This window comes from Sinocyclocheilus anshuiensis, unplaced genomic scaffold, assembly GCF_001515605.1.
Source record: "Sinocyclocheilus anshuiensis isolate Anshui unplaced genomic scaffold, SAMN03320099.WGS_v1.1 scaffold44, whole genome shotgun sequence".
Classification (NCBI taxonomy): Eukaryota; Metazoa; Chordata; class Actinopteri; order Cypriniformes; family Cyprinidae; genus Sinocyclocheilus; species Sinocyclocheilus anshuiensis.
The window spans coordinates 1609389-1636596 of NW_015555746.1; the positions used below are offsets into that span (position 1 = coordinate 1609389).

Here is a 27208-nt window from a genome sequence, read left to right on the forward strand (position 1 = left end):
CCATGCGGCCAGTCACCCGAGTTAATTCAACCCCTCGCCACGCGGGCCGAGGCCTGGCAGGCCATTCCCGGAGTGTCAAGATGGGTTATGGGGATAATAAAACGAGGATATTCACTCCAATTTGCTCGAAGACCCCCGCGCTTCAGCGGTGTGGTCCCCACCTTAGTACAAAGCAAGGACGCTCACGTCCTGTGCTCAGAGATGATGAATCTGCTAGCAAAAGGAGCTGTAGTAACGGTTCCTCCAGCTCAGAGCGAGTCAGGCTTCTACAGCCGTTACTTCCCCGTCCCCTAAAAAGATGGTGGGCTCCTCGATCTCAGACACCTGAATCACGCCAGTCATGAAAAGGTCGTTCAGGATGACTACGCTGAAACAGATCCTTGTGCAAATTCGCTCAGGAGACTGGTTCTTTTATCTGGACCTGAAGGATGCATAATTCGACTAGGAGACTGGTTCTTTTCTCTGGACCTGAAGGATGCACATCCAGATAGCCCCCCATCACAGGCGATTCTTGAGAGTCGCTTTCGAGGGAGTGGCTTATCAATACACGGTCCTTCCCTTCGGGCTGTCCCTGGCCCCCCGCACTTTTACGAAGTGCATGGACGCGACTCTCTCCCCTCTGAGACAGATGGGAATCCGCATTCTCAACTACCTCGATGACTGGCTCGTTCTGGCCCAGTCGGAGGCAGAACTAATATCACACAGGACCCTCCTCCTCAGCCACCTAGAGCACCTGGGACTCAGGATCAATTTTGCCAAGAGAGCGTTGTTCCCCAGCCAGCGAATATCATTCCTGGGAACAATTTTCGACTCAGCCCAATTGAAAGCTGTAGTCGCGCCGGAACGGGCTCTGGCCATACGGAGACTGGCGACCTCCTTTGAGATTGGTACCACTCGCCCTCTCAAAACTTTTCAGAGGATGCTGGACCTCATGGTTGCGGCATCGCCAGCGCTACAGTTGGGTCCACGGGTTCCATCCCATGCATGGCGTCATGGACGCCTGCAGGTCAGGGTGAATCAGGCCTGTATAACAGCCCTGGCCCCCTGGAAGAGCTCTTGCTGGGAGCGCTGTGTGAAGGCATACTGACTTTAGGCCACTGGTCGAAGGTGGAGAAAGGCTTCCACATCAACTGCCTGGAAATGCTAGCAGTGTGTCAAGCCTGTCAGTTCTTCCTGCCAGTCCTAAAAGTGCACCATGTGCTAATCCGGTCGGACAACATGTCAGTGGTGTCCAACATAAATCGTCAAGGAGGCCTCTCCTCCATAAATCGCCAAGGAGGCCTCTCCTCGAAGCGTCTCTTCATTCTGTTAGAGCGCCTCCTGGAATGGGCTCAACTCAACTTGCGCTCGCTGAGAGCGGCGCATATACCGGGCAAATTGAATCAAGGAGCGGACATGTTATCAAGGAGCAATGTCCCCTCAGAGGAGTGGACGCTCTATCTGCAGACGGTTCAGAGGATCTGGGAGATCTTCGGCGAGGCCGAGGTAGACCTCTTCGCCTCAGAAGGCAACTCTCACTGCCCAATTTATTACTCAAAGACCAAGGACGCGTTGGCCCACGATTGGCCCAACCTCCTTCTTTATGCATTTCCCCCGATTGCCCTGATCCCACAGGTAATCAGGTGAATCAAGAAACAAAAACACAAGTTTCTCCTGGTGGCCCCTCTCTGGATGAACCAGCTGTGGCTATCAGAGCTGTTTCAGCTGTTGGTAGTGGCCCCTTGGCCCATTCCGTTGAGACGGGATCTCCTCTCTCAAGCGAATGGGACAATATGGCACCCTCGGCCCGATCTGTGGGCCCTACACCTCTGGCAGCTCGACGGGAGCCTTCAAACCTCCCAGAGCATGTCTTAAACACAATTTCGGAGGCTAGAGCCCCGTCTGCGAGACGCCTCTACGCCCTTAAGTGGTCTATTTTCTCAGCTTGGTGTCTAAACCGCGGCAAAGACCCTCCTACTTCCGATCTGTCAGAGGTGTTGTCATTCTTGCAAGAGCTGCTGGATAAGGGACGCTCCCCATCCACTCTCAAAGACTATGTGGTGGCTATAGCGTCCTCTCATGCCCCTATTGTGGGCCAATCGGTGGGCAGAAACAGCGCGGTTATCCGCTTCTTAAGGGGCGCCAGGAGGCTGAATCTGCCTCGTCCCCTAACCGTCCCTTCATGGAATCTGCCCACTGTGCTGAGGGCCCTGAAGGGCCCCCTTTTTGAGACGCCACAGTCTACGAACATTCAGTCACTGTCGCTGAAGACTGCTCTGCTTCTGACACTAGCATCAGTAAAGCGAATAGGGGACCTGCAGGCGCTCTCCATTAGCCCTGCCTGCCTGGGTATTCTTCCTTGGGCCTTCAATGTCCCATCGGAGTACGGGCCCATTCTACCAGAGGCATCGCCTCGTCTTGGGCATGGTCCAGCGGTGTGTCCATTGCGGATATTTATGAGACGGCCGACTGGGCCTCGCGGTCCACATTTGCAAGGTTTTACAACCTGGAAGTCTTGCAGGCCAGGATCCTCTCCGCTTGAAGAGGCACGCGCTGCGTTACGCAAACAGATCTGACAGAGAGCCCTTGACCATATCACGCTCAAGCTCTCTGGCATTAGTTCACCTGTCAGCTCTCGACCCCTGGGTGCCGAAGTTGCAGGAGTACTCTGGAACGATTAACCAGGCCGGGTGTGACCTCAAGAAGCTCAGCCCGTCTTAGCCTTGGGTTGTTGTTAACTTCTCTTTGGGCATTGCTGCTTACGGAAGTTATGATACTTATAGTCATTCCTCTACCTTAGCACAGCGTGACTGTACTGTGTTCCCATAGAATCTTAGCAGATGCAGTACGAGTATAGTATCGACAGGGAACGTACTCGGTTACTAACGTAACCTCGGTTCCCTGAGATATGGGAACGAGTACTGCGTTGCTAGCCGTGCTATGTAGCCGCACGACTCAGTAGTCGCTTCAGTCGAAGTAACCTGAGAATCCTGTGGCGCACGCCCGCTTATATAGCCAGATGCCCCGGCCATTCTGGCGGTCTTTGGTGGGCTTTGTCGCCATAGGCTCGTGCAGCTCCGTTGCCGAGCCATTGGTTCTTTTTATATACACTGCATGAACCAATGGCCATGCAGTTTCACTGCGTGATTGAAAAAAGGCTTCAGTTCAGGAGAAAAAAGGCTTTTTCCCATAGCGTCTTAGCAGACGCAGTACTCAAACCAAGGTTACGTCAGTAACCGAGTACGTTTTTTCCTGTAAATCATATTCTTCTATAAAGGACAAAAGATTTATTGCATTTTTCTTTTTCATCACTTTGAGACTTTTGTAGACAAGCTCATTATAAAATGCACAAAACGGTGGTTTCACTTTCAAGTACTTAGATTTGTGTATATAAAAATTTCCCAGCAGAAGTAGGCTATGTTGTTAACAACGAAGTCATCTTTGTTATTGTTTGTTCGGGGAGGACGTAGTATCGACAGGGAATGTACTCGGTTACTAACGTAACCTCGGTTCCCTGAGATATGGGAACGAGTACTGCGTTGCTAGCCGTGCTATGTAGCCGCACGACTCAGTAGTCGCTTCAGTCGAAGTAACCTGAGAATCCTGTGGCGCACGCCCGCTTATATAGCCAGATGCCCCGGCCATTCTGGCGGTCTTTGGTGGGCTTTGTCGCCATAGGCTCGTGCAGCTCCGTTGCCGAGCCATTGGTTCTTTTTATATACACTGCATGAACCAATGGCCATGCAGTTTCACTGCGTGATTGAAAAAAGGCTTCAGTTCAGGAGAAAAAAGGCTTTTTCCCATAGCGTCTTAGCAGACGCAGTACTCAAACCAAGGTTACGTCAGTAACCGAGTACGTTTTTTCCTGTAAATCATATTCTTCTATAAAGGACAAAAGATTTATTGCATTTTTATTTTTCATCACTTTGAGGGCTTTTGTGGACAAGCTCATTATAAAATGCACAAAACATTGGTTTCACTTTCAAGTACTTAGATTTGTGTATATAAAATTTTCCCAGCAGAAGTAGGCTATGTTACGAAGTCATCTTTGTTATTGTTTGTTCGGGGAGGACATATTATAGACCACAATATCGTGATCTTGCATTATTTCCTTATCACTTCTCATCGTGTGTTTGGTTATGAAATGTAGTTTGCGGACCAGACAGAGTTGTTGGCGATTCTTCCTGTTGTAAAGTCATGCAGTGTGTAACCTCCTGTCGCCGATCTATCGTGCAATGTGAACACAGCAGCAACTGAATGCTACCCCAGATAGTCGTGCAGTGTGAAAACAACAATGATCCAATGATTTTGAAAATCGTGCAGTGTGAACTCGGCATTAGACTGATCTTAAAATTAGATTTGATCTTCACCGGTAGAGTGCTCGGGTGCTGCGGCACTCAGTTTAGTGTTTAGTGTTAATTTATTTATTCTTGTTATATATGTACTGATGTTATGGAATTTTTTTTTACTGTAGAACAGAAACATTGTTACTAGTGACATTGTTACCTTATTTTATTTCAATGTATTTCCCCCTTTCACAGTATAAACATCAGCAACAAACAATCAGCAAAAAAAAAAAAAAAACTGCTTAATGTGAATCTTGGGTATATGAACAGATTGAGCCTGAGTTTGTCCATTTGCAATCATGAAAAATGTGAATGTAAGAAAATTGAAATTTTACATAATTGTATCATTTTATATCTATCATAGATAATTCATTTAGTTAAAACCACACAGAAAAATATCAACATTTAACTCATCCATATTGCTTTTCCATGTCTAAAAATTCAAGTGTGAAATCCAAGTTTAAATTCCAGTAAATTATCCAGTTTTCATACATAGGTTTCAAATTATTTTAGCATTTTTCATTAATGAAAACGTTTTTAATGCATTTATTAATTTCAGTTAATTATTAAATACTTTTTAATTCATTTCCATATTTGTAGAGTGTTACTAATGCTTACAAAACATTGCCTTTTAAAATGTTTTTTATTTTATTTTAACATTTTCTTCCATTTTTGTTCTTTTTTTTTAATTGAAGTATGTAGATAGACATTCTTGTAAATTAACTTGTAAAAATGGTTCATTTGGAAATGGTCGACATGGTATTGACGTCAAAGCCTTTAACACATCTAAATGACTGCCCACATTTATAAACATAGCCTATTTTGGTTTGCTGCCACTTGGCAGGGCCAGGTGTGTGTTTGATTACATGTCTATGTGGATATAAGTCCTAACAATTGTTAGTTATTGTCCCTGACAGGCACTGTAACCTTGTCTCTCTATAGTGCTGATGGACACAGAGGGCCTGAGAGGGCATAAGAGGGCCGGGAAGTGAGGGGCCAGGGTAAGGTCTCTGCTAGGACTCTCTTGTTCTTTTACAGGAGTTCCTCTCTCTCTGCCTCCTTACTCTCCCAAACCGCCCTGTTACCCTAATGACTCTTGAATGGTCTCGTGTGTACCGTACGCGGTTGGTGTTTGTACGTATTGTGCGTATCTTGTGTGTACAAAGTACAGTGAACGTGCTTGTAAGTTTGTGCACACCTCTTCTCTAAATGTGTCCCTTCACCTCTGTTTTTTGTATTTCTCAACCAAAAGTTTCCTTCCAGGTTTGCTGTAAGCTGCTTTCCAAGCTTCGTTGCTGCAATACCAAAAACGAATCGCATACTAAGATCAAAAGTGCAAACATTTGGGTCGCCCAACATACAGTACCTATGACTGGTTAACCCCATGTTTAACCTGAATCTCTCCTTCTCTCTCTCACTCTCTCTGTTGTTGAATACACATATATGCATACATACATGAGCAAACCCTTCTGTATGTATGTATATATCTGTTTACTGCCTCTCCAGCTCAGTGTCAACGTAGGGTCCTCTTTCTTTCACCTTGACGTCCTCCCTGACTCTAACACTTTGGCCCATCTCTTTCTCTCTTCCTCCCTTCCTCTTTCTCTCTTTGTATAGGTGTCTATAGTCAGCCTTATAGCTAATGCGCTGGGCTACTCAGACTTGGGCCCAATAAAGTCCCTGAGGACTTTGAGGGCTCTCAGGCCCCTGAGAGCTTTGTCCCGGTTTGAGGGCATGAGGGTAAGATCCAGGGCTGCCCTATGCATGCCAGTCAATCTGTGAGAACACGACTGCATGCCAAAAACCACCATTGTGCAGAAAGCAAAACCACAGCTACAGAGGAATAAGCAAACCTATCAGGATTCTGGAAATCCAAATGACATTGTTTTTTGGCTAAACCTATCCTTCAAGTGCATGTATTTTAAAACTCTCCGCATGGAAAACCCTTTCAACATTGCGTCATGATGCAGCTGAAATATGAAGATTTAACTTCCTTTTATTGATTTCTTAGATGTCTAGAAGAATAATGAAATTCCTTTTCCATTCAATTGACATCGCAAATAATCTTATAGCAACTTTTGTGGAAACTTATGGTTTTTAGAATAAAGACGAGAGGGGATATTATGTGAAGCTGCCTCATCACAACCATTAATTTCTTTTGTTTGGTTACCATTTATGCAACAACATTAGTTGAAGGCCTTTTTGTGATGTTTCTAGCATCCAAATTTAAAGGTTCACTGTTTCTCTCAAAGAACCTCTGCCAGTTTCTAAAGTCGTCCTTCTGTCTTCACCCTGTTCTTTTCTGCAACCTAATACTTATCCACCAATTCCAGCATCCTTACTCCAGTCATTACAGAATAATGTGTAAAAAGCCACAGCTTTCCTTTTCGGTTTGTCTGATCGTTTTTCTCAAGGTGTGTAATTACAAAACATCTGGTTTAGGTTTAGATGGCTGTATGTTAGGGTTAAATATAATATTCGCTTTATAATTTGAGCTATAAAAGAGACAGCATGGTTAAAATCGTATTGATTTTTTATGCATCAATCATTTTTCAATCACTCACAATACAAATGGTAAATTATGTCAAAAATCCATAATTTTCAGTCATTTAAGCCAAATATTAAAGACTAATAGGCAATGTCAATGAAAAGCAAAATCAGAAGACAGTAGATCATTTTCTAAATAATTATTTGATCACTAGAACTCGAATAGAATTTGTCCATTGTGCATTAAAACTAGTTTATTGTAGCCTAATCTATTTTTTTTTTTCACTGGAGTACTGCATTACTGTTCTTTGTATCCACTCAGTTGTTCATATTCTGGTTTTATCTCATTGCCATTGCATATCATGTAGAATGCATGTTCTTGAAGGTGTAAGAAGAAAGTCATGTTCCCCCCTTGGTTCTATCGTAGCTAATCTCTGCGATTGCATAACCATCTCATTGACTCATATACACCAGGCTTATTTGCTGAGCAAGCTCCACTGATTGCCTGAATGCCAGGAGTATGTACAGGTCATACTTAACTGCCAGAGAATGATTTTTTTTAACCTATTTTTTAGAACTTTTGATACATTTCCTACACTTCAAAATACCTCAAATAAATGCAAGTTGCACTAATTTATGAAAGCCTGAATAGGAACATTGAGTTCCTTGTAAGGTCATTGACATCGTTAACTATTTAAATGTATAAAGGGGGTGGGAGCATGGCTACTGCTAGGATTGAGGCCCTGCATGCACCGTTATTGGCTGACCATCTCTTGACATCACAGCTTTTGTGTGTACCATGAGTGAGAGGGTGATTGGGAGGGTGGGAGTCTTCCTCTACATTTCTACCACAAATTGGGCAGGTAGTTTTCTCTTAATATCTGGGTTCTTTCATGACACTAAGTGGTATCCTGGCATGGCAAGAGAAAAAAAATGTGTTTGGCAGTTATGTATTTACAGTATGTGTGAGTAATAATAAATTTAAAGTGGCAATGATCTACAAATTGAATTCCACATATCCTCTGGATACTGGTGTTTTGCTTCTGCTTGTTTCTTTCTACTTGATACACTGTTGCATGAAATTGCTGCCCATTCTTATTTTTAAAAACTCTTCATATTTAGTCAAATTTGGGATTCTTTAGATTATATAGCATTTTATAATAAAACTTGTATCCAATCATCGAATGGGAAACAATGTTGACTTGCAAATAAGGTAGCAAGTAAGTCACGAGAAGCAGATAGAAGCAGAACATGTGATATCCAGCATGCAGACAGAGAAAAACCACTGTGGCAATCCTGCAAATTTGAACCTTGATGTGATAAAAACTGCTAAAATTTCAATAACACATTTCATCAAACACTTAACATAAAGAGTTTTCTTGCATTTGCCTGTATAACGTTAGCCACTTTAATGCACACTTTACAATTTTAGTTTTTTTTTAACTTAATTTCTGTTTGTGAATCAAGCCATACCAGTTTACATCATCTTAGTGCTGTCATCTTTAGATTCTATGTTAAGTTAGAATATATTTGTGTATTTATCTCCTTGCTCTTGCACGAAAAATTACAATTGGACTTTCGGGAAATTCATTATTAAGGGGTTGGCACAGTAATTGTAGAGTAAATCTTAAACCTCTACCTCTTAAATTTATTTTCAACAATACATATTAGTGGTATTATATTTGCATGTATATACAGATAATATTGATTAACAAATGGCCAAATTTTACTACACTTTATTTGTTATTAAACATTTATCAACAAAACTCCTAGATGTTGTTCTAAAAAGATTAGTTGACCTTTTTGTTCATTGCAAAATGTGTAGAGGCCTTCTAAGGTGGAAAATTGGATTGCTTTCAAAAGAGCTTGAAGATATGCACATTACATGTTTAACATATGAACATCAGAAAAGCTCAATTTTAGTCTAACACCTATTTTCTCTATCTCTCTGCTTTTTATTTCTCTCAAACACTGTTGAAATCCATCCCGCTTTTTTGCCCACTTCCCCCAATTTGTTTTTTTTGTCCTGTAGGTTGTCGTCAATGCTTTGGTGGGTGCCATTCCCTCCATTATGAACGTGCTGTTGGTGTGTTTGATCTTCTGGCTGATCTTCAGTATTATGGGTGTCAACCTGTACGCTGGGAAGTACTATTACTGCTTCAATGAAACATCAGAGGAGATGTTTCTAATTGACGTTGTCAACAACAAGACAGAGTGCTTAGCACTCATGAATGCGAGCTACACAGAGGTTCGCTGGAAGAATGTGAAGATCAACTTCGATAATGTGGGTGCAGGTTACCTGGCACTCTTGCAAGTGGTAAGTCATCTCATATGTCATATCTTTTGTATATCAGTTGTTTAAATACCCACCATGACCTTGCTCAGTAAACACAAATCTTCAAATTTGAACGAACACATGAACTCTTAACTCTTTCCCCGCCAGCGTTTTTGAAAAATGTTGCCAGCCACTGCCTGCGTTTTTGTTTATTTTCACTACATTTTCTTGGCCCCCAGAATATTTTGTTGTATTAATCTGTTTTATTTTGGCTTCATTGTTTTTTTATTAACACTTGAATGTAGGTAAGTTTCATAAAAAGCAACATTTTGAGCAAAAAGCTGAGAAAATCGCATTTTTATGAAAGACTACATCTGGACTATATTCAGTATGATGATCAAAGCATAGATGCAGTAGATCACTTTCATCAGCACCCCCAAAGCTTGCACAGTCCTTTACCACTTCCTGGATCCACATTTCACTCAGTAACATTAGGCAGTTTTGATTTATATGCTGTTTATTGTTGATGATCGCATTATTTTTCATATGCATCTGCTTACATATGAGATCTTTGTCTTTCTCACCTGTGTTTTTAATCATGAGATTCTGGTCTTATTCAGAAGATGCATAATAGTGCCTTGAGCGTATAACAATGAAAACACAGAAAGTGTTTTCTCAAAAAAGACGAGATCACTTGTCAATGGCGGGGAAACAGTTTGTATTACTGTGCATAGCTTTGAGTTTGGTTTCTTTCTCCATATGACCTAGGCCACATTCAAAGGCTGGATGGACATCATGTATGCTGCTGTGGATTCCAGAAAGGTGCGGATGTTTTTATAGTTTGACACTGTTGGCTCTTTATTCAGGTGAGTCACTTTTTGCTTATTGCTGCTTGCAGGTTGAGGACCAACCCATCTATGAGGACAACATCTACATGTATATATATTTTGTCATCTTCATAATCTTTGGGTCCTTCTTCACTCTGAATCTCTTCATTGGTGTCATTATTGACAACTTTAACCAACAGAAGAAAAAGATAAGTGTTTTCTCTCTTTTTCACCTCTAGAGAGCTGTCTTCACCTACGTTTCTTCTCTGTGCGTTGCACTTTCACACCTTCTCTCTGCATTTTTATGTTATCTGCTGTTCTGTCTGTATTTTCGTGAGACATGCTTTCGATTTATTGCTTAATGGCAAAATCTCCTTAATTTGAGCACACACAAGATTGTAAGGTTGTCTACTTTTGTCCCTATACTTTGGAGGTCAGGATATCTTCATGACTGAAGAACAGAAAAAGTACTACAATGCTATGAAGAAACTGGGCTCAAAGAAACCCCAGAAACCCATCCCTAGACCTCTGGTAAGCAGACAGATTTGGGTTGCTACACATATCTGGCCATCAATGATTGGTGTAGTTGTAGACCAATAATGTCATATTCAAATGTGTGCATTCTTTTTATATCTAGATTGGCAAATGGATAAAAAATAAACATATTTTGTAAATGTTTTAAAAGTGCAAGTGCAAATGCAATTTAAAGTTGCATTTAAAAATAATTTATCAATATATTTTTATTGTTACATGTAAATACATGTAAATACATTGTAAACATTAAAAAGGCTTCAAATGTTTATTTGTCAATTTCAAAATTGTTTTCATTTATCATTTTCTTGCTATATTTAACTACATTTGTTTTAATTAATTTAAAATGTTCTAGTTTTAAATGTTTTAAATATGTTTATTTATGTCGATTTCAAATATTTGTCCATTTTTTATGTATTATTGATGTACCTTTCATATTTTAGAACAAATTTTATTTTCATTTTCATTTTAAGTAACACTTCTAGTCCTCCATGTTTATCTCCATATCTTCTGTATTCCTTTTTCTTTTCCTTTTCTTACAGAACAAAATCCAGGGGATGGTATTTGACTTTGTCACTCAGCAGGCCTTTGACATTTCCATCATGATCCTCATCTGTCTTAACATGGTAACCATGATGGTGGAAACTGATGATCAGTCAGAAGAGACAGAGAACATTTTGTACTGGGTAAACTTCATATTCATTGTGGCCTTCACTGGCGAGTTCGTCCTGAAACTCTTTGCTCTGCGCCACTACTATTTCACCAATGGTTGGAACGTCTTTGACTGCGTTGTCGTCATTCTGTCCATTGTGGGTGAGTGTTGTGTCCAAATGTGAATTCATCAATAGACTGGTTATTTTTCTATTTTTCTTGACATGTCCTTTCACATTTTATGAGCTTTGGACAGTTTTGTAATTTGTCTTTAATTTGGTTTTCAGGTATGTTCCTGGCAGACATCATTGAGAAGTACTTTGTGTCACCAACTTTGTTCAGGGTCATCCGTCTGGCTCGAATTGGCCGTATTCTGCGTCTGATCAAAGGAGCCAAGGGCATCCGGACTTTACTGTTCGCGTTGATGATGTCACTTCCTGCTCTGTTCAACATCGGCTTGTTGCTTTTCCTAGTCATGTTCATCTTTTCCATCTTTGGCATGTCTAATTTTGCCTATGTGAAACGAGAAGTAGGAATTGATGACATGTACAACTTTGAAACTTTTGGCAACAGCATGATCTGTCTATTCATGATCACCACATCAGCTGGGTGGGATGGCCTCTTGGCTCCTCTCTTGAACTATCCGCCTGACTGTAACCCCGAGAAGGAGAACCCAGGAACCACAGTCAAGGGCGACTGTGGCAATCCCTCAGTGGGAATCTTCTTCTTTGTAATGTACATTATTGTGTCCTTCCTGATTGTGGTGAACATGTACATCGCTATCATCTTGGAGAACTTCAGTGTTGCCACCGAGGAGAGTGCTGATCCACTGTGCGAAGACGACTTTGAGTCCTTCTATGAAATCTGGGAGAAGTTCGACCCAGATGCTTCGCAGTTCATCACCTTTGCCAAGCTGCCAGACTTTGCAGATACATTAGAACATCCTCTCCGTGTGCCAAAGCCAAACATCATCGAGCTGATCGCCATGGACATGCCCATGGTGAGTGGCGACCGCATTCACTGCTTGGATATTCTGTTCGCCTTTACCAAGCGTGTGCTGGGTGACAGCGGCGACCTGGACATGATGCGACAGCAAATGGAGGAGCGCTTTGTGGCGGCGAATCCCTCTAAGGTGTCATACGAGCCCATCACTACCACGCTGCGGCGTAAGCAGGAGGAGGTGTCAGCCATCATCATCCAGAGGGCGTACCGAGCCCACCTGGCACGCAGAGGCTTCATCTGCAAACGCAGGCCTGCCAACAACAAACTGGAAAACGGAGGGACCAATCAGGAGAAGAAAGAGGGCACGCCTTCCACTGCATCCCTGCCATCCTATGACAGTGTAACCAAGCCCGAGAAGGAAAAACAGGATGACAACAACGAAGGCAAGGGCCGCAAGGAGAAGGGCCGAAACCAAAAAGACATCAGGGAATCCAAGTGTTAAGACTGCTGCGGTAACACTCGTGGACAGCGATAATAATCATGACGATATTATAACAAAAACTGTCATTTCAAGCGAATGGAAACCCTGAATCAAACTATACAGATGTACAGATTACTTTCATTTAAGAGGAAAAAACAAAGCCGAAGTTACACGACAAAAAATTGTTTACAAACGTCACTGGCGTATCGAGGCAAAGAAAAGTGTTGGGGTTCCTCAAAGCTTGAAGACACTTACAAGTTAAACCAAACATAATCAGCTTCCTGTGTGACACTGTTGCATTAAGACTCGATTTAAACAGAATCAAATATGAATTTAAAAGACCGATACTTGATCAAGTGTATTTTAGAGGGCTATATTGCGCTTCAGTATGGAACTCTTCACCGAGCAGGAATGTGATAATCCAAAGGAGAACTAGGATCGAATCCCATGCTTCTGAACTGCGTCGGCGAACTTTCCATGCAGAAAAAAAAACACTGCTATTCATGAATGGATCAGCTTCCCGAAGCGGATGGCGAAGGAGTCTGCACCGTTTCATTTCATATACGTGTAAGAACTCAACGTTACTGTGAGAGTGAGCAGGATAGACATGAGTGTGAAACAAAACCAAGAGTCTGGCTGAATCCAACGGTCTCTTTGCGTTTGTTAGCATCGAATATATTTTACATGGTCTTTACATTATTTGAGCGGCAAAAAAAGGAGAAAACAGGTGGAAAAATACGAATTTAACATTTTGCCCATGTCACCCTCAGTAACTGTGTCATGAGAACTTTGTTATACCTGCATCAAAAGGCTTTTTCTACATGGGCTTTCACACCGATAGGACCGGGGGCAATAACCAGGGGCCCCCAATACACATCTCCAAATGAATAATAAATTATTGTGCTTGTTCAATGCATAGAAATGACTTGCATGATGGCATGTTTTGATCAGAAATTTTGCATGAATAATCATAGTCCACAAAACACTAATACAGACCACCACAGTGGCTTGACGATGTTTTAGGCTGTCCACTGGCTAAATTTACGTCCAGAAATCGAATTTAATTTGAAAACCCAATTTGGCTCCTCTACTTAACATTACGAAATAGATTATCAAACATTAGGACAGAATTTGGGATTGGCTTCAGATGGTGCAAAATGCCTGTGACTAGTGGCTTATGTACATTGAAGCAAATACTAGCATTGTGGCACATTATTGGAGAGGAAGGATACAAGGGACATCCCATTTTTTTGCTGCTCAGGAGATAATGAATGGGAAAACTAAATTTGTCGGAATGTGTGTATGGAGATGGGAGAAAAATGATACAAAATAACACTGTAATTCCTAAAGCTTCTTATTTTATTTGTATGCAGCAATATCGCTTACCTCACCTACAGCACATATGGTAGGTGGGTCCAGGGAGGGGCAAGAGGGTGGGGGGCAAAGGTTTGGGCATTATTAGGGGTGTAGCAAGTTGGTTGGCATTTTTAATCCTCATCAGGGGTTAGATGAGATGAGCTATAACCGTTTCTGAGAAAGTGGCAGTTTTTTTTTTTTCTCCAGAAAAATAGAATTATGATATTTTTTAATTAGATTTTTACATGCTATATTTCTTTACAGAATTTTGCAGTGTGTCTACGTCTAGTCTCATCCCGGTTTGTCCCTCGAGGATCAGCCGGACGTTTTTATGCGTATGAAGCCATCACATCTTCAGCAATGGTTTGATTGTAGCCAGGACAAAAGGACAGGACTTGAGAGAGACAGCTGGATGGTTGGAAAGTCACAGCTGTTTAAGGAGAAGCCAAAGATGTTTGTCTGATTATCTGGTGTGTGCAATTTGTGTCTGGAAGTTTCTGGAATGTCTCAGGGGTGTAGTGATCCTCTCCTGCTTAACACTTTCAGACAGACTGATGCTTGTTGACTTTCCCCATTATTCTCAGGATACAACACAGTGTATCATGTGACTCTGATGTCATCATCAAGGGCCTCCACTAGGTCCAGAGAATGTTTGTAATATGGGGTGGAGCTAAAGCAGGAGCGCTCCCACCACATTGAACTCTCATGTAGAGAGAAGAGTAGGGCTATCTGACACAGAGCCGAGCTTCAGAGATTTCAGACAGCAGGAAAAGTGTTGTTGTGGAGGTGATGATGAAATGAGATCCAGACTGAGAATATTGCTAATTCTCACCACTGTTCTACGGAGGGCCTTGGTTTTTAAATGTGCAGTTATTCGACCCCGGTCAGCCTTGTTTCTCTTCAGTACACCACTACACTAATGCCAAATAACCATTCGGCACTGGTCCCACAGCAGCTTACTATGAGCCGGGCAGCTCCACACATCAGAGCGACTACATTTTTTTGTTTCTTTTAGTGATGTCAGCGGTTTTCCCTTATCCTTCATTTGGTGTTGATGGTCCAGTTGCTGCATGCGAGGGTGTTGACCTGAACCAAAACAAAACAAAACAAAAAAAGCAAAGCTCAACCATTCTCATTTATGCAGCCACGCAGGCTCGTCTGTATAAACGACAACAAAAAAAGAACCAATAACAGATCATACATTCATTTAAAAAAACAAAATGAATGAAATAATCCATTTAAAAATATATATTGTACAGTATAGGCTATGTTGTAAGCAGCACAAAATGCTGAAAAGTTAAGAATGAACTTTTTAAGAGACTATAAATAATGTAATATATAATTTTATTTTAACGGCATGCATAGTTTTTTGTAAATACAGAAATACTTAAAAAAAAAATGACTGCTATTAATCTAATACTGAAAAATAATTATAACCTTAATAGAATGGCTTCACTCATTGCCCTGGTCTCACTAGGTAGACTGTGACATATTTGTTAGAAGGTGTAGATTTTTTGACACACTTTTCACATTAAAGAGGGGAATCCAATATGTTAAATGCAAAAAGTATATATAAATCAAGGCATATATATAGAGCTATACAACATATGTATCTATGTATACATGTATATGTTCATATGTGTATATATATGCACACATATACATATGTATGTATATATGATATGAGAGAGCACTGTCCTCTGTGTTGACCTCTGCTTGGAGTGGAGGTGAAGCACTACTGGCTGTCATTTGCTCACGTTCTTCTTTCTTTCGTGCAATACGTTTGGTGAACGACCAAAACTCTGACCTGGCCCACACAGTGTGCGCTTGTGTGTGTGTGAGCGAGTGTTGTCTGTGTGCGTGCACGGGTCTAGCTTTCAATGCACGGTGATGTACTGGCTGCTCGCTATGGCTTATGTCGCCCATTTTTGGGAGGGGAATGCACTACCAGCAATTCATTTACACCCTGTGTGAATACGTCCTACCATCTCCAACTCACATACTACGTACATATGCACTGGACGCCACATGTTCTTCCCTCATAAAACCTGTTTTCATCTTCCGGCCTAATCGCCAAATGCCATGATCTTTCAATCCGAGTCTGACATCGAGTGTGTGTGCGCGTGTGGGGGAGGGGACGAAGCTGCGTGATGGTTTGGTCACTTTAAATGTGTGTGATGCAGCTTGACTTAAGTTTAGCTTGTTCTTCATCTCTTAGATACACAGCAATGCAATTTGCAGTCTTAGGTTTGGTTAGGCTTTATATTGCTTTTCTTGTCTTTGTATGTTTGTTTTAGGTGCCTTTTGCTGCCAGTTTTGTTTGTCGAAAATGTAGACGATGTTGCATAAAATTCTCCTAAACAAGTGGAGCTTGTTTCAAATGAGCACTGGGAGAAAGAACTGAACTTAAGAATGTCTGTGACATCTATTAAAAAGCAAAAGAAAAATAAATAAACTTAAAAAAATGACAAAATACAAAAAAAATTACAAAAAGCAGAAAAAAAGAAACTAAAAAAAGAAAACTTAACTGGCATCAGCCTGACTTCATCAGAGATTGTCAAATAGCATGGGGCGGGAAATAGAGTGCGTTGGTCACTCAGTGAATCTCTTAAAGGTTGAGTCTGTAGAAAGAGAAACAGTTTGCCTTCTGTGCTCAGCTTATGTTAATTTTCAGCCACTTCTTTTATTTTTCTATAAATACTGATTTCTGTCTATTCTTTTGTAGCATGACTGAGATGCTATTTCCTTCATTTGCTGACAATATTTCAAGTGGTTTTTGGTTCATGATGTTGTTCTTATCTCTTGCCACTGATGTTGGAGAGGAGAGGGTGTGTTGCACAACCACTTGACTTAGTGAGAATCAGTGAAAGATTGTCTTCATTTGAGCACGAAACCTTTTCCAAACAATAAAGCAGCCTTCCAGTTATGCTCGAGTGTTTGATTTTCTTTCTTCTGTTAAAAATATTTAACAATGTACGAGTGTTTTTTCTTTCTTCTGTTAAAAATGTTGAACAATGTACATTATGTAATTTGGTGGAAGAGCGTTACTTGCGTTTTTTCACAAAGCTAACCTTCTAAACCCTGGGTTGTTGTTTTTTATGTTTCAGTCTTTAACATTGGTTAAGAATTTAAGTATTCAGGTTTGTAATTTTCGTACTGTACATTCGTAAACTAGTTAACATTCTTATTTGCGATGTCGATAACATTGACTGGATGGCCACAGTGTGAACACAGACGAATCTGTTTAAAAAACAGCTTGTTTAGCTTTTGTGCATCAGTTGGACTTTGTTTCATGCTGCTCCAGAACAGACATTTTAGTTACGGTAAGCTGTCTCCTCTTCACTCCAGTTAACGCGTTGTCTGTCACGTTACCTCAAAGGCCGAAACGACATACAGACAATGAATGTTTAGGCCTATATGACTGTTCAAAGTTCATGAATATTTAAAGGGGTCATGAACTGCCTTTGTTTTTTATTTGTACTGTTCTCTGATGTCCACTTATAATGTTATCAAGATTTTTGCATCAAAAAAAAAAAAAATGTTAGAAGTAATAGGCTATTTCTGTCCTGTTTTTGACCCCCCTCATCAGAAAGTTCTGTTTGAATAGGCGTGGCAGATTGTAAACTCGGAGGTTAATGTCCACTGCTATGATTGGCTAATAGTTGTCTGTTTTGCCAGCCTACATCCTTCAGACAAAGCAGTAGTGATCACGTAATAAAAAAAAACAGTTACTCACCCTTGTGTGTTATAGTCCACACAGCATTCTTTTTTAGCTGAAAATCCTGTCGAGTTGTGCCTTTGTTTGTAAAGTAATCCGCAGTAAAAATGAAGTGAACAAAAGACAGAGTTCTTACTGACGCAGTCTGGAATCTCATTAAAAATAAAGTTGATCCACACTTTTGTAACGTTGGGATCAGAAGGAAGGCAATGCAAAGACTGTTTTCCACAGCTTGGCACTGCACAGCATCTTGCTGTCTTCAGAGCATCTTTATTGCTTGGTTTCTGCATAGAACTGCGTTCGCCTGAGCATGCAAAATGTCTTCATTTTTTTTTTTTTTTATTGTTGCAGAACAGGGAAATGAGACATGGTTGTATCTCCTACAAAGAACAATCATAATAACAAGGACAGAAAACTAATATTATGGGTTTGCGCACATCAAGTTATGATATTATCCACACAGAAAAAAGAAAAGCACAAAAATAAGATTACAACATACTTTTGGAACAGTTGTCATAATGCATCAAAAATTTGGCACTTCTTTGTTATTTATAAGTCTAAGAGATGAAACGAGTCAAATTCAGCAAGATAAAGGGGAAAAGACAAAGGAGATTTAAGCCATTTTGCTTATGAATGAAGAATTTTGCATTCATATTCAGCAGATAACAGCTTTGAATTTTCATTATAAGAGGCGAAATTTCTTCTATGATGCAACGGTTGTGATATGACTTAATGCTATGCAGCATCTTTTAAAAAACTGAAATTCAACAAAAGTAATAACATATCTAAAATGTAAAAACACAAATCTACTGCACTTTCCTGCAGCACTGCAGTTTTAAATGTATGTTCTTTAAATTCAGCTACGAGGTCATGCTGTGACTTATTGATCTGCTGTTGGTCACACTGTTTCACGTTATGTCAATTCACAGGTCAGAGTTCACCAAGCTTGAACTTTGGAAGCAGCTAAATGCGAAATTTTTCACACAAGCTTGAGTTTCCAGTCTGACGCATTCGCATGCATATGAATGGAAGTTAACTGAATGAAAAGTGCAGTGTAACCGCCCCTTTATACTACATTACATGAATCGGTGGGTGGGGCTAAACAGGCAGCGATGTAGAAACAGGCGTTGATCTTCTTCTGCGGAGGCGGCGTTTAGCCACACTATTACGTAATAGAGTGGTACATTCCACAAGCTATCGTTTTGGCAGACTGGCTTCAATATAAGCTGTTTTTAGACTAACAAGAAAGTTTTGAGTTCTGAAACAGGATGTTTTTATACCACAGTAGGCTATATGTCAAAACATCAAGGGAATTTTGATTTCTCAGTTTATGACCCCTTGCGTAAAGGGCGGTTCAGTTAATGATTGGTTGTTGCTAAACAACTGAAAGACATTTTAAAGCTCTCACTATTGTGCAAAAATACTAAATACCCATAATGCGCAAAAATAATAAATAAATATAAAAATGTAAAACTATTAGTCGGGGTTAAAGGCAGAGTTAAAGACAATAGTGTTAAAAGTCTATGTGCCTAAGATAAGGATGAGGAAAATGATAATCTACTCATTTTAGAGAAATGTTACATTGAAAACCACATTATAATCTAAAAGTACCCCCTACATCCAGATGAAGTCTGTTGAGGCACACATCCTCTGTTTGGGAATCACTGTTCTGTGGTGTAGGTGGGTTCACGCAACATTGACTTTGTAAGGAGTGCTGACAAACACTTCCTAAGGTTTCTGGTCTAGGTGTCATTAAGGGGTTGTGTATGTTTCCTTGCTGTGTTCTTATCATGATGAATTGAAGGCTGTGTTGGCTGTTGAACAGCATTCCTCCACTCCACCCCTTTAAACTGTGAGCCAGACAAAGGATCACTAAAAACAAAAGTCCATGTCCTTACATCCAATTGGTGGTTACAAAAGAGAGAGAGACATAGCCTGACTAAAAGTGCAGGTATCACATTTTGTGGTACTATGATGTGAAATGTCTTTAATTAGACTAAATAACTAACATTTACCAAACCACTAGGGACTAGTCTAGTTTTTAATCACTATGGTGCTCTTTACCCAGCACCACACCCGATTAATGATCTTGAATATGTGACTAAAAAACAGAAGATCATCATTTGTTTTATTGAAAGGATGTTTGGGCCTTATTGAAAGGGTTGGGAAACATTTGGGGATACACGGTAACTTTAAATGTTTATCTTCTTTTGTGTTCCACCAAAGAAAAAAAATGCATTGGAGTGACAAGACAGTGAGTAAATAACAGAATTTTAATTTATTTGTGAATTATCATTTTAAATGTGTTAGGAGAGCAACTGTGGGTGAAAATTATCTTCAGGAGACAAATAACACAAACAGTAACATGTACAAAGCTTCTGTAGTTACTAAATAATGTGTCATTCTCTATATGTTACATCCAGATGTCCACCTTCACATATGCCCCATTTATCACTGTTTGCGTAGTATAAGGATACATGGTAGATTATTTTTTAATCGTGTTATATAAAAGAGAGTATATGAAGTGCCGGGAAAGATTTAGATGTTATCAGAAAAGAATTGTAGATGGAAAGATTTAGTCACTTATCAATATGGATTGATCTAAATCAGAATGTGTGAGAGACAAAAATAAAACATGGGTCACTTCAATGTGTAGACCAAGAACCAATCACAAAAAATGGTCTTAGGCTGCACAAAGATGAAAGACCCAATTCATCAGTCTAAGATTAAACGGCTCACACTGAGGCGAGGACAGTATTGAAACTTATGAAAAACAAAGCGCTGAGGGCTGTGTGTGCTGGGAGGTGGGGGTGGACGGAGAGAATAGAGCATCTGTCACGCTCTGCTGCACATTGACTGCAGGGAGCTGTTTTGGGTGGGGGGTCACAAGGAAGAAGTGGAGAGTCAAAAGTCAGCCTCTGTGTTTAGCGTTTAGTTTAAGAGTGGTAAGGTCATCCAAAATGAGTAGAATGTGAAAACTATTAAAAATAATTATAGTAAGAATTGTTTAAAGGTGACATATCATGAAAATCTGACTTTTCCAGGTTTTAAGTGCTAATCAGGTCCCCGGTGCATCTACCAACCAAGGAAACGGGAAAAAGATGAACCCAGTAACTTTGTTTTGGTAAGTCTTTTTCTGCAAGCGTCTGAGAAAAGGAGTGCGTCTGATTTCGCTCCCTTGGTGACGTGGCAAAGGGATCTCATTATAATATTACCGCCCCTTAATCTGTAAGTTTACACCCAAGGCGCCATTATTGTGTTTTCGCAAGCGACAACGGTGTACCAGCTCTAATGCCATGGCGAACATTTGAGCAAAACATACTAACTGTTCTGTCTTTGTCTGCACAGACGAGCACAGAACACTATTTAGAGTCCCAGCTTCAGAGGAGACAAGAGAGCAGTGGATTTATTGAGTTATTTACTGTATATTGCTGCTGTCACACAGATCTAAAATAAACATGCGATTTATTTCCCAGCTGTTTACCTTCACAGACATAACCGACTGTTTTTTGTAACTCAGTTGTGTTTTTAACGTAAACTTGTGTGTGAATGAGAACTTAGTTTAGTACTCACATGCTGTGACAGCCGCTTTCTGTCCGTGTGCTTCGGATGATGTGTTCTCTCAGAAAAACGTATATCAGAAGTTTAAACTCATATGGTTTAAAACACGATTTCAGTGCGATATACATGATAATCTGAACCAAAACAGATGTTTTTAGCAGGTACGAGCTGTAATGGCGCAGCTCTGTAATAAATGATCTGTGGAGTATTTTGAGCTGAAATTTCACAAACACATTTTGGAGACACCAGAGACTTATATTACATATTGTAAAAAGGGGCATAATATGTCTCCTTTAAGGGTGTATAAAATATTTGGTTAAAGGGTTTGCCACTAGAGGGCAACACACAAATAATAATACTGTATTATAACTGTATAAAATTGTTCTTCAATTAAGGATTGGTATTAAAAATATAAAAAGAGAAGAAAAAGAACACAAAATCACCTTGACCTTTTCCTTGAAAGATCAAGTGATTAAAGAGCTTATACATCTGCACAGCCGTAAGGTTGTGATTTCTGTTGGGAGTTAAAGACCATGATACGTGAATGTCATCCTGGACAGGGTACAAGGTGACCTGACGGCACCAGCTGTGCATCTGGCCCTTATGGAAGTACAGTGCTAAAGCATAGTCAAGCATAAATACTGTTTACTGTAAAGCCTGTAAAAGCCGGAAGCAGGTTGTGGAATAATGAAACCACTGTGTATTTCAATAAGACTGCAAACATTACTATTTTTTTTAAATATATAAACAAAATATGTTCATTTTAAAATAAATTAATAATACATTTATTTAGTAAAGTTAATAAAAAAAACGAAGGCTTTTACATTGTTACAAAAAAAAAGATTTTCAAACAAATGCTGTTCTTTTGAAATTTCTATTCATTAAAGAATTCTGAAAATTCTGTCATGGTTTCCACAAAAAGAATAATGGCTGCTGAAAATCCAGCTTTGCCATCACAGGAATAAATTACATTTTAAAATACATTAATATAAAGACCAGTTATTTTAAACTGTAGTAATATAATTGACAACAACTTTACAGTCCTATCATAGGCAATGTCTCAGTTTTTATGCCAAATACACACACACACACACACACACACACAAAGAGAGCAAATGGTGTATTCGTACAATAGTTTTTATTTTGTGTATTTTTTCCTTGAGGTAGACATTTTGACATGTAATACACAATTGCATACTCTGAACATACAGCATTGTAACAGTGAGGTAGATCATATTGTACATGTATTAAGTCATATGATTTTGTCCAGTATATTGCATTTGTAAGTGTAAAAGTAACATAAAATTTAAATGTAAATATTAACTAGACTGTCATTTTCATTTCGGTTTGTACATTTCAGTGTATGTCCCTCTTGCCTCACCATAACAAAAGCTCTCTATTCTTTCACAAGCCTCATTTAAAACAGAGAAGGGTCAGAGGGTCAGAGGAAAACACATCCAGTGATCAACTCAGGGGGCTGGGACAGCTCTGTGGGTTTCCATAGTAAACGTCACAATCGGTGAATAGTGGAAAAGACTGCGAAGAGCCTTTTAGCCTTTTTGCAGTAGCCCTGTGGAAGCCAGATATATTATGTGTCCTGTAAAAATATGCTTTGCATTTTTATCATTGAAATACTGTAAGGTTACAAATACATTTTTTATTATTTTAATGAAAGACATGGCAAAGAAACTACACTAACTAAACTCAAAAACTGTATAAGATAAACATTAAGTATGGCTTCGTTCACAATTCCTGAGGGAAATCAACTTTACATTTAAAGTTTATAGAGGAACCTTACCTTATATTCCTAAAAGTTTTTGTCTGATTTCAGTGTTGAAGAACACCTTACCACTAACACATGCTCGCCAACAAAATGTATGAAAACTCTACATTACACATGACATATGAAACTTTCATATGTGTGCTCTGACTTACAATACAGTCTTCATTTTTGTGTATTAAAAAAAAATTATTTCTCTTTTCTTTTAAATTCCTCTCTTTGAGTCTTTCTTTGGCTTGGATTTCATTGATTGAAGCAGTGGATTAGTACTTGCCACCATAATGTGCTTTACTGCACAACATAATTATAGAGAGAGAGAGAGTAAAAGAGGAAAGGAAGAGAATAAAAAAAGAAAGAGTGATTTCAGGGATACAAAAGGGTGTCTGTGCTACAGGTCTCATTAAAGCTGCAGTCAGAATTAATGCTAACGTGCATAAGAGAGACATCTATCTTCTCAGTCCGTAAATGGTTTTATACCATAATTATATTTGCCCTGATGTTTGTTAGGTTCAAGTATTGCTATAAACATGTATAAAAAAGGATCGTTGGAATACATTAAGTAGACTCAGGGACATGTGTACTGTCCTGGGCCTCCATAAGGCCGTGTCTCCAGAGGCTGAAGATTACTGGTCTTACCCACAGAATCTGCCTCAAGATCGGACTGAGTGGAAAGTCTATCGGGCCTGTAGCTCTGGAGGTCCGTCCCACAACTTTCATTGACATTCCCACCACTGTCGCTGTTCTGCCGTTCGGTCTTGTCCCTGATTGAGTATGGTGACACTCGGGCAGTTTTGGACTGGTCGAAGCCAAACTTCCTGTTGCGTGGGAGTTCGGCAGCAGCGTGGCTGCTGTGAAGAGGTGTGGGGGTGTGTAGACCCGAGGGCAGCAGAGAAGGGGTGCTATGAGGGTAACTAGCACTCAGACCGCATTGCTGGGGATAAGCGTAGCCTGGTGCAGGTGGCAGGTATGCAGACGGCAAGGCAAACGCTGGCGACGGAAGATAGGATGGTTTAGGCAGCAGGTGTTGGCTGCTGTAGGATGATGGGTAATCCTGAGATGTGGGACCGCCGCTGTACTGTTGTTCTGAGAGATCACTTGCGCTCCCCTTCAATGGGTCTAAACCAGGAGGCCCGTCTGTGCTGTACCCCCCAGGCCATGGCTCCTGGTGCTGCTCACTTCTTAGGAAACTCCCATGTTCTGGTAAAGCCGAGTTGAAGGAATACCTCTCGGCATAGCGTTTTAGCAAGCTAGAGGCACTGAGGGCACTGATGTCGTCGGTGTAGCCTGAGAACGCAGGACGACTGGGCTGTGGAAAGGGGAGGGGCTTAGGGTGAACTGGGGGTGATGTGGTGGAGGAGACATCATAGTGTTGCTCCGCCCACTCAGATGACCACTGCATCATTGCCACACCTGGAAAACCAAAATAATAAAGACAGGTTTTTCACATACTGTATGCTAAAAGAATATTTAATGTGATCTGTGTTAAAGGGATAGTTCACACAAAAATGAAATCCAGAAAATTCTACATGATGTTACTTTTTTTTTATTCCTTGTTGAGAAATAATGCAAAACAAAGGAAATATTAAAAGGGATACATCACCAAAAAATTAAAATTCAGAAAATTCTGCACAATTTTACTATTAATTTTCATTCCTCCTTAATGAATAATTCAAAAGATAGAAAAAGATGTATTTAAAGGGACAGTTTACCCAAAAATAAAACTTCTGCATGATTTTACTATTTTATTCATCATTGAAAAATAATGCAAAAATATTTAAAGGGGAAGTTTACTCAAAAAATGAAAATTCAGAAAATTCTGCATGGTGTTACTACTAGCTATATTATTTTTTATTTATTGTTGAGATGGATAGAGGAGTTATTTAAAGGGACACCCAAAAATTAAATTCTGAAAATGTGCATCATGTTACTATTACTTTTTATTCATTTCTGAAAAATAATGCACAAGATAGTTGGAGGAGGTATTTAAAATGAATAATTAGAAAGTTCTGCATGTTTCTATTACTATTTATTCCTTGTTGAAGAACAACTTAAAAAAAACCTGAACATTTTACTATTTCTTTTTAGTTATCATCGAGAAATAATACACAAGATAGATTTTAAAGGGACAGCTTAATCAAAAATTATTCATCATTCAGTCATTCACTCAATAAATGATGACAGAATTTTTATTTCTGAGTAAACCGACCATTTAAATACCTCCTTTAGCTATCTTGTGCATTGTTTCACCATGCACCAATGCAATCTCAGTAACGTTGCACTCATCATCCTCACACATTTTGATGAGTGTAGTACAAATTAAATGAGCGATTGAATGCTGGATTTACAACCAGTTATATTTATATGTGTTTGTGTGTACATCTGTTTCTTTTTTCATGTGCCTTCTGGAAGATGAAGGCAGATTAGAATCAACAGATTAAAACAAAGTTCTAGAGAGGGTAGGAGACTGATAGCACACTAAGAGTTTAAGAGCATTTTAAACAAATATAAATGAACATTATTCACCAGAGATCTAGAGAGCTGAGATTCCTTGCTAATCCCAACAAATCCTTGCTATACACAAACACTCTTGTTCATTTAAAAATATCTAATGCCGAAAACCAGTCAAATGCCTGTTTCTATATATGAATCTGCTTTATCTTTGTATTTATATCTTTATGTTGCTTCCCTCCAATTCACACACTTCTTAAGACTTCCACTGAAGAGACAGGATCCCGTCCATAAATATGGCTGCACCCGGAATGCTAAGAATTCAGCCTGGGATCTATTTACAAAGCACATCCTTTACACACTCGTACACACGTACACACTTCAGGTTGGACATCATTAGAAGACTTTTTTTAACACATGGCTAAAGGTCTGCAATGCTAAATACACACACACACACACACACTCCAGGTTGGACATCATAAGAAGACTTTGCACATGGCCAAAGATCTGCAATGCTAAATCAATTACTCATAATATTGCATAATTCTTTGAACTACAAATTATCTTTGCTTAGAGGCTGGCCACCGTGTAGCTCAAAATTTAAATATAAACACAATATAAAGTATTTTTTATAAGTAACTTCTTATTCTCCCTATGATTGTGAAAAGGCTCATGAGATGAGAGCAAAGAAACAGCTGGTAAAATCATTACTCTCTCTGGCTACTGATGAATACATAATTTCCAGCAGAATCATATCCAACATTTACACACATCTTATAATAATGCATGTTTTACAAAGTGCATTTACTCACCATGCTGTTTTAACCGAAATTCTGTATCAGCGCGTTATTTTTGTGAGTTGATTGTATATGCTATTGGTGTGCAAAAATCTTTCCACCATAGCTCATAAACACAGATACCTGAAAGAAAGAAAGAAAGAAAGAAAGAAAGAAAGAAAGAAAGCCTTGCACTTTCTTAAAATAAACATTTCACCATCTTAAAATTTCACATACCAACACTAACCACAAAAATTATTACTCCACCTTGCACTTTCTTAAAATAAACATTTCACCATCTTAAAATTTCACATACCAACACTAACCACACAAACCAATAGGAACAAACAGTAAATGTGACATTATGATGTTTAAATACAAAATGCATGTGCAACCAAAAGGATTTTTCTCCTCTCATTATCTTTAACATGCAAACTTTAGCATCTCATGCAAAAGCTATTAACTTGGATTTAAACAGCTCATGAGAGGCAGAGATGAAGACAGAGTGATTTTAAAATATAAACTGATAAATACAGTCATGGTATTTCACATGCATTAAGAAACATACCAGTCCCTCTCCTTCAATCTTCATTGCATTGTAGCAGTTATAAGTAAATTCCAAGCTTTACGCTGCCATGCCCCTCACACTCTTTTTTTTGTCTCTTGCCTCTTCTTTTTTTCTTCTATCCAACTGCACTACCTCCCTCTGTCCCTGTGACAACAGCCCACATGCACAGCCCCTCCCCCACCCAAATCTCCCCTCCCCCTGCCCTCCCTTTTTGCTGAAAGTATTTAAGCAGAGAGAGAGCTTGAGGATATTTTACTATTAAATAACAGGGTTTAGTAACGGTTTAATGCACACAAATGGCATTTGTATCAGTCTAATGCAATGACATATATAAAAATGGTTTATATCTGTGTTTCTGTTGCTTATTTGGGGGCAATGTTTATGGAGATAAAAATGATCTGGATATCAAAATATAATTTCTATCAAGTAAACAGCTGAGGGTGCTGTTGACTGTAATACTACTGCTGGAGTGTTGAAGATCC

At 39.6% G+C, this 27208-nt stretch overlaps 2 protein-coding genes across 3 annotated transcripts in view; one reads left to right on the top strand and one right to left on the bottom strand.

Annotated features, from left to right (window-relative positions):
* scn8ab (sodium channel, voltage gated, type VIII, alpha subunit b) overlaps positions 1 to 14066 on the top strand; it is a 65853-nt gene extending 51787 nt beyond the window's left edge. Inside the window, exons 21-27 of the mRNA XM_016467115.1 lie at positions 5943 to 6065; positions 8845 to 9129; positions 9856 to 9909; positions 9986 to 10123; positions 10341 to 10445; positions 10988 to 11258; positions 11384 to 14066. Of these exons, the coding sequence (XP_016322601.1) occupies positions 5943 to 6065; positions 8845 to 9129; positions 9856 to 9909; positions 9986 to 10123; positions 10341 to 10445; positions 10988 to 11258; positions 11384 to 12540 (2133 nt within the window). The 3' untranslated portion in view covers positions 12541 to 14066. The remainder of the gene's footprint in view (positions 1 to 5942; positions 6066 to 8844; positions 9130 to 9855; positions 9910 to 9985; positions 10124 to 10340; positions 10446 to 10987; positions 11259 to 11383) is intronic.
* A 9146-nt stretch (positions 14067 to 23212) lies between these two features.
* On the bottom strand, positions 23213 to 26870 carry LOC107673480 (putative fidgetin-like protein 2). Of its 2 annotated transcripts, XM_016467077.1 has the most exons (3): positions 26727 to 26870; positions 26195 to 26302; positions 23213 to 24344 (listed from the first exon to the last, which is right to left on the bottom strand). In XM_016467077.1, the coding sequence occupies exon 3, from the start codon at positions 24334 to 24336 to the stop codon at positions 23500 to 23502; it is 837 nt and encodes a 278-aa protein (XP_016322563.1). In that variant the 5' UTR covers positions 24337 to 24344; positions 26195 to 26302; positions 26727 to 26870; the 3' UTR covers positions 23213 to 23499. The 2 variants fall into 2 exon arrangements, with proteins under 2 accessions (XP_016322563.1, XP_016322564.1); XM_016467078.1 differs by lacking the exon at positions 26195 to 26302.
* Positions 26871 to 27208: the final 338 nt, after the last annotated feature.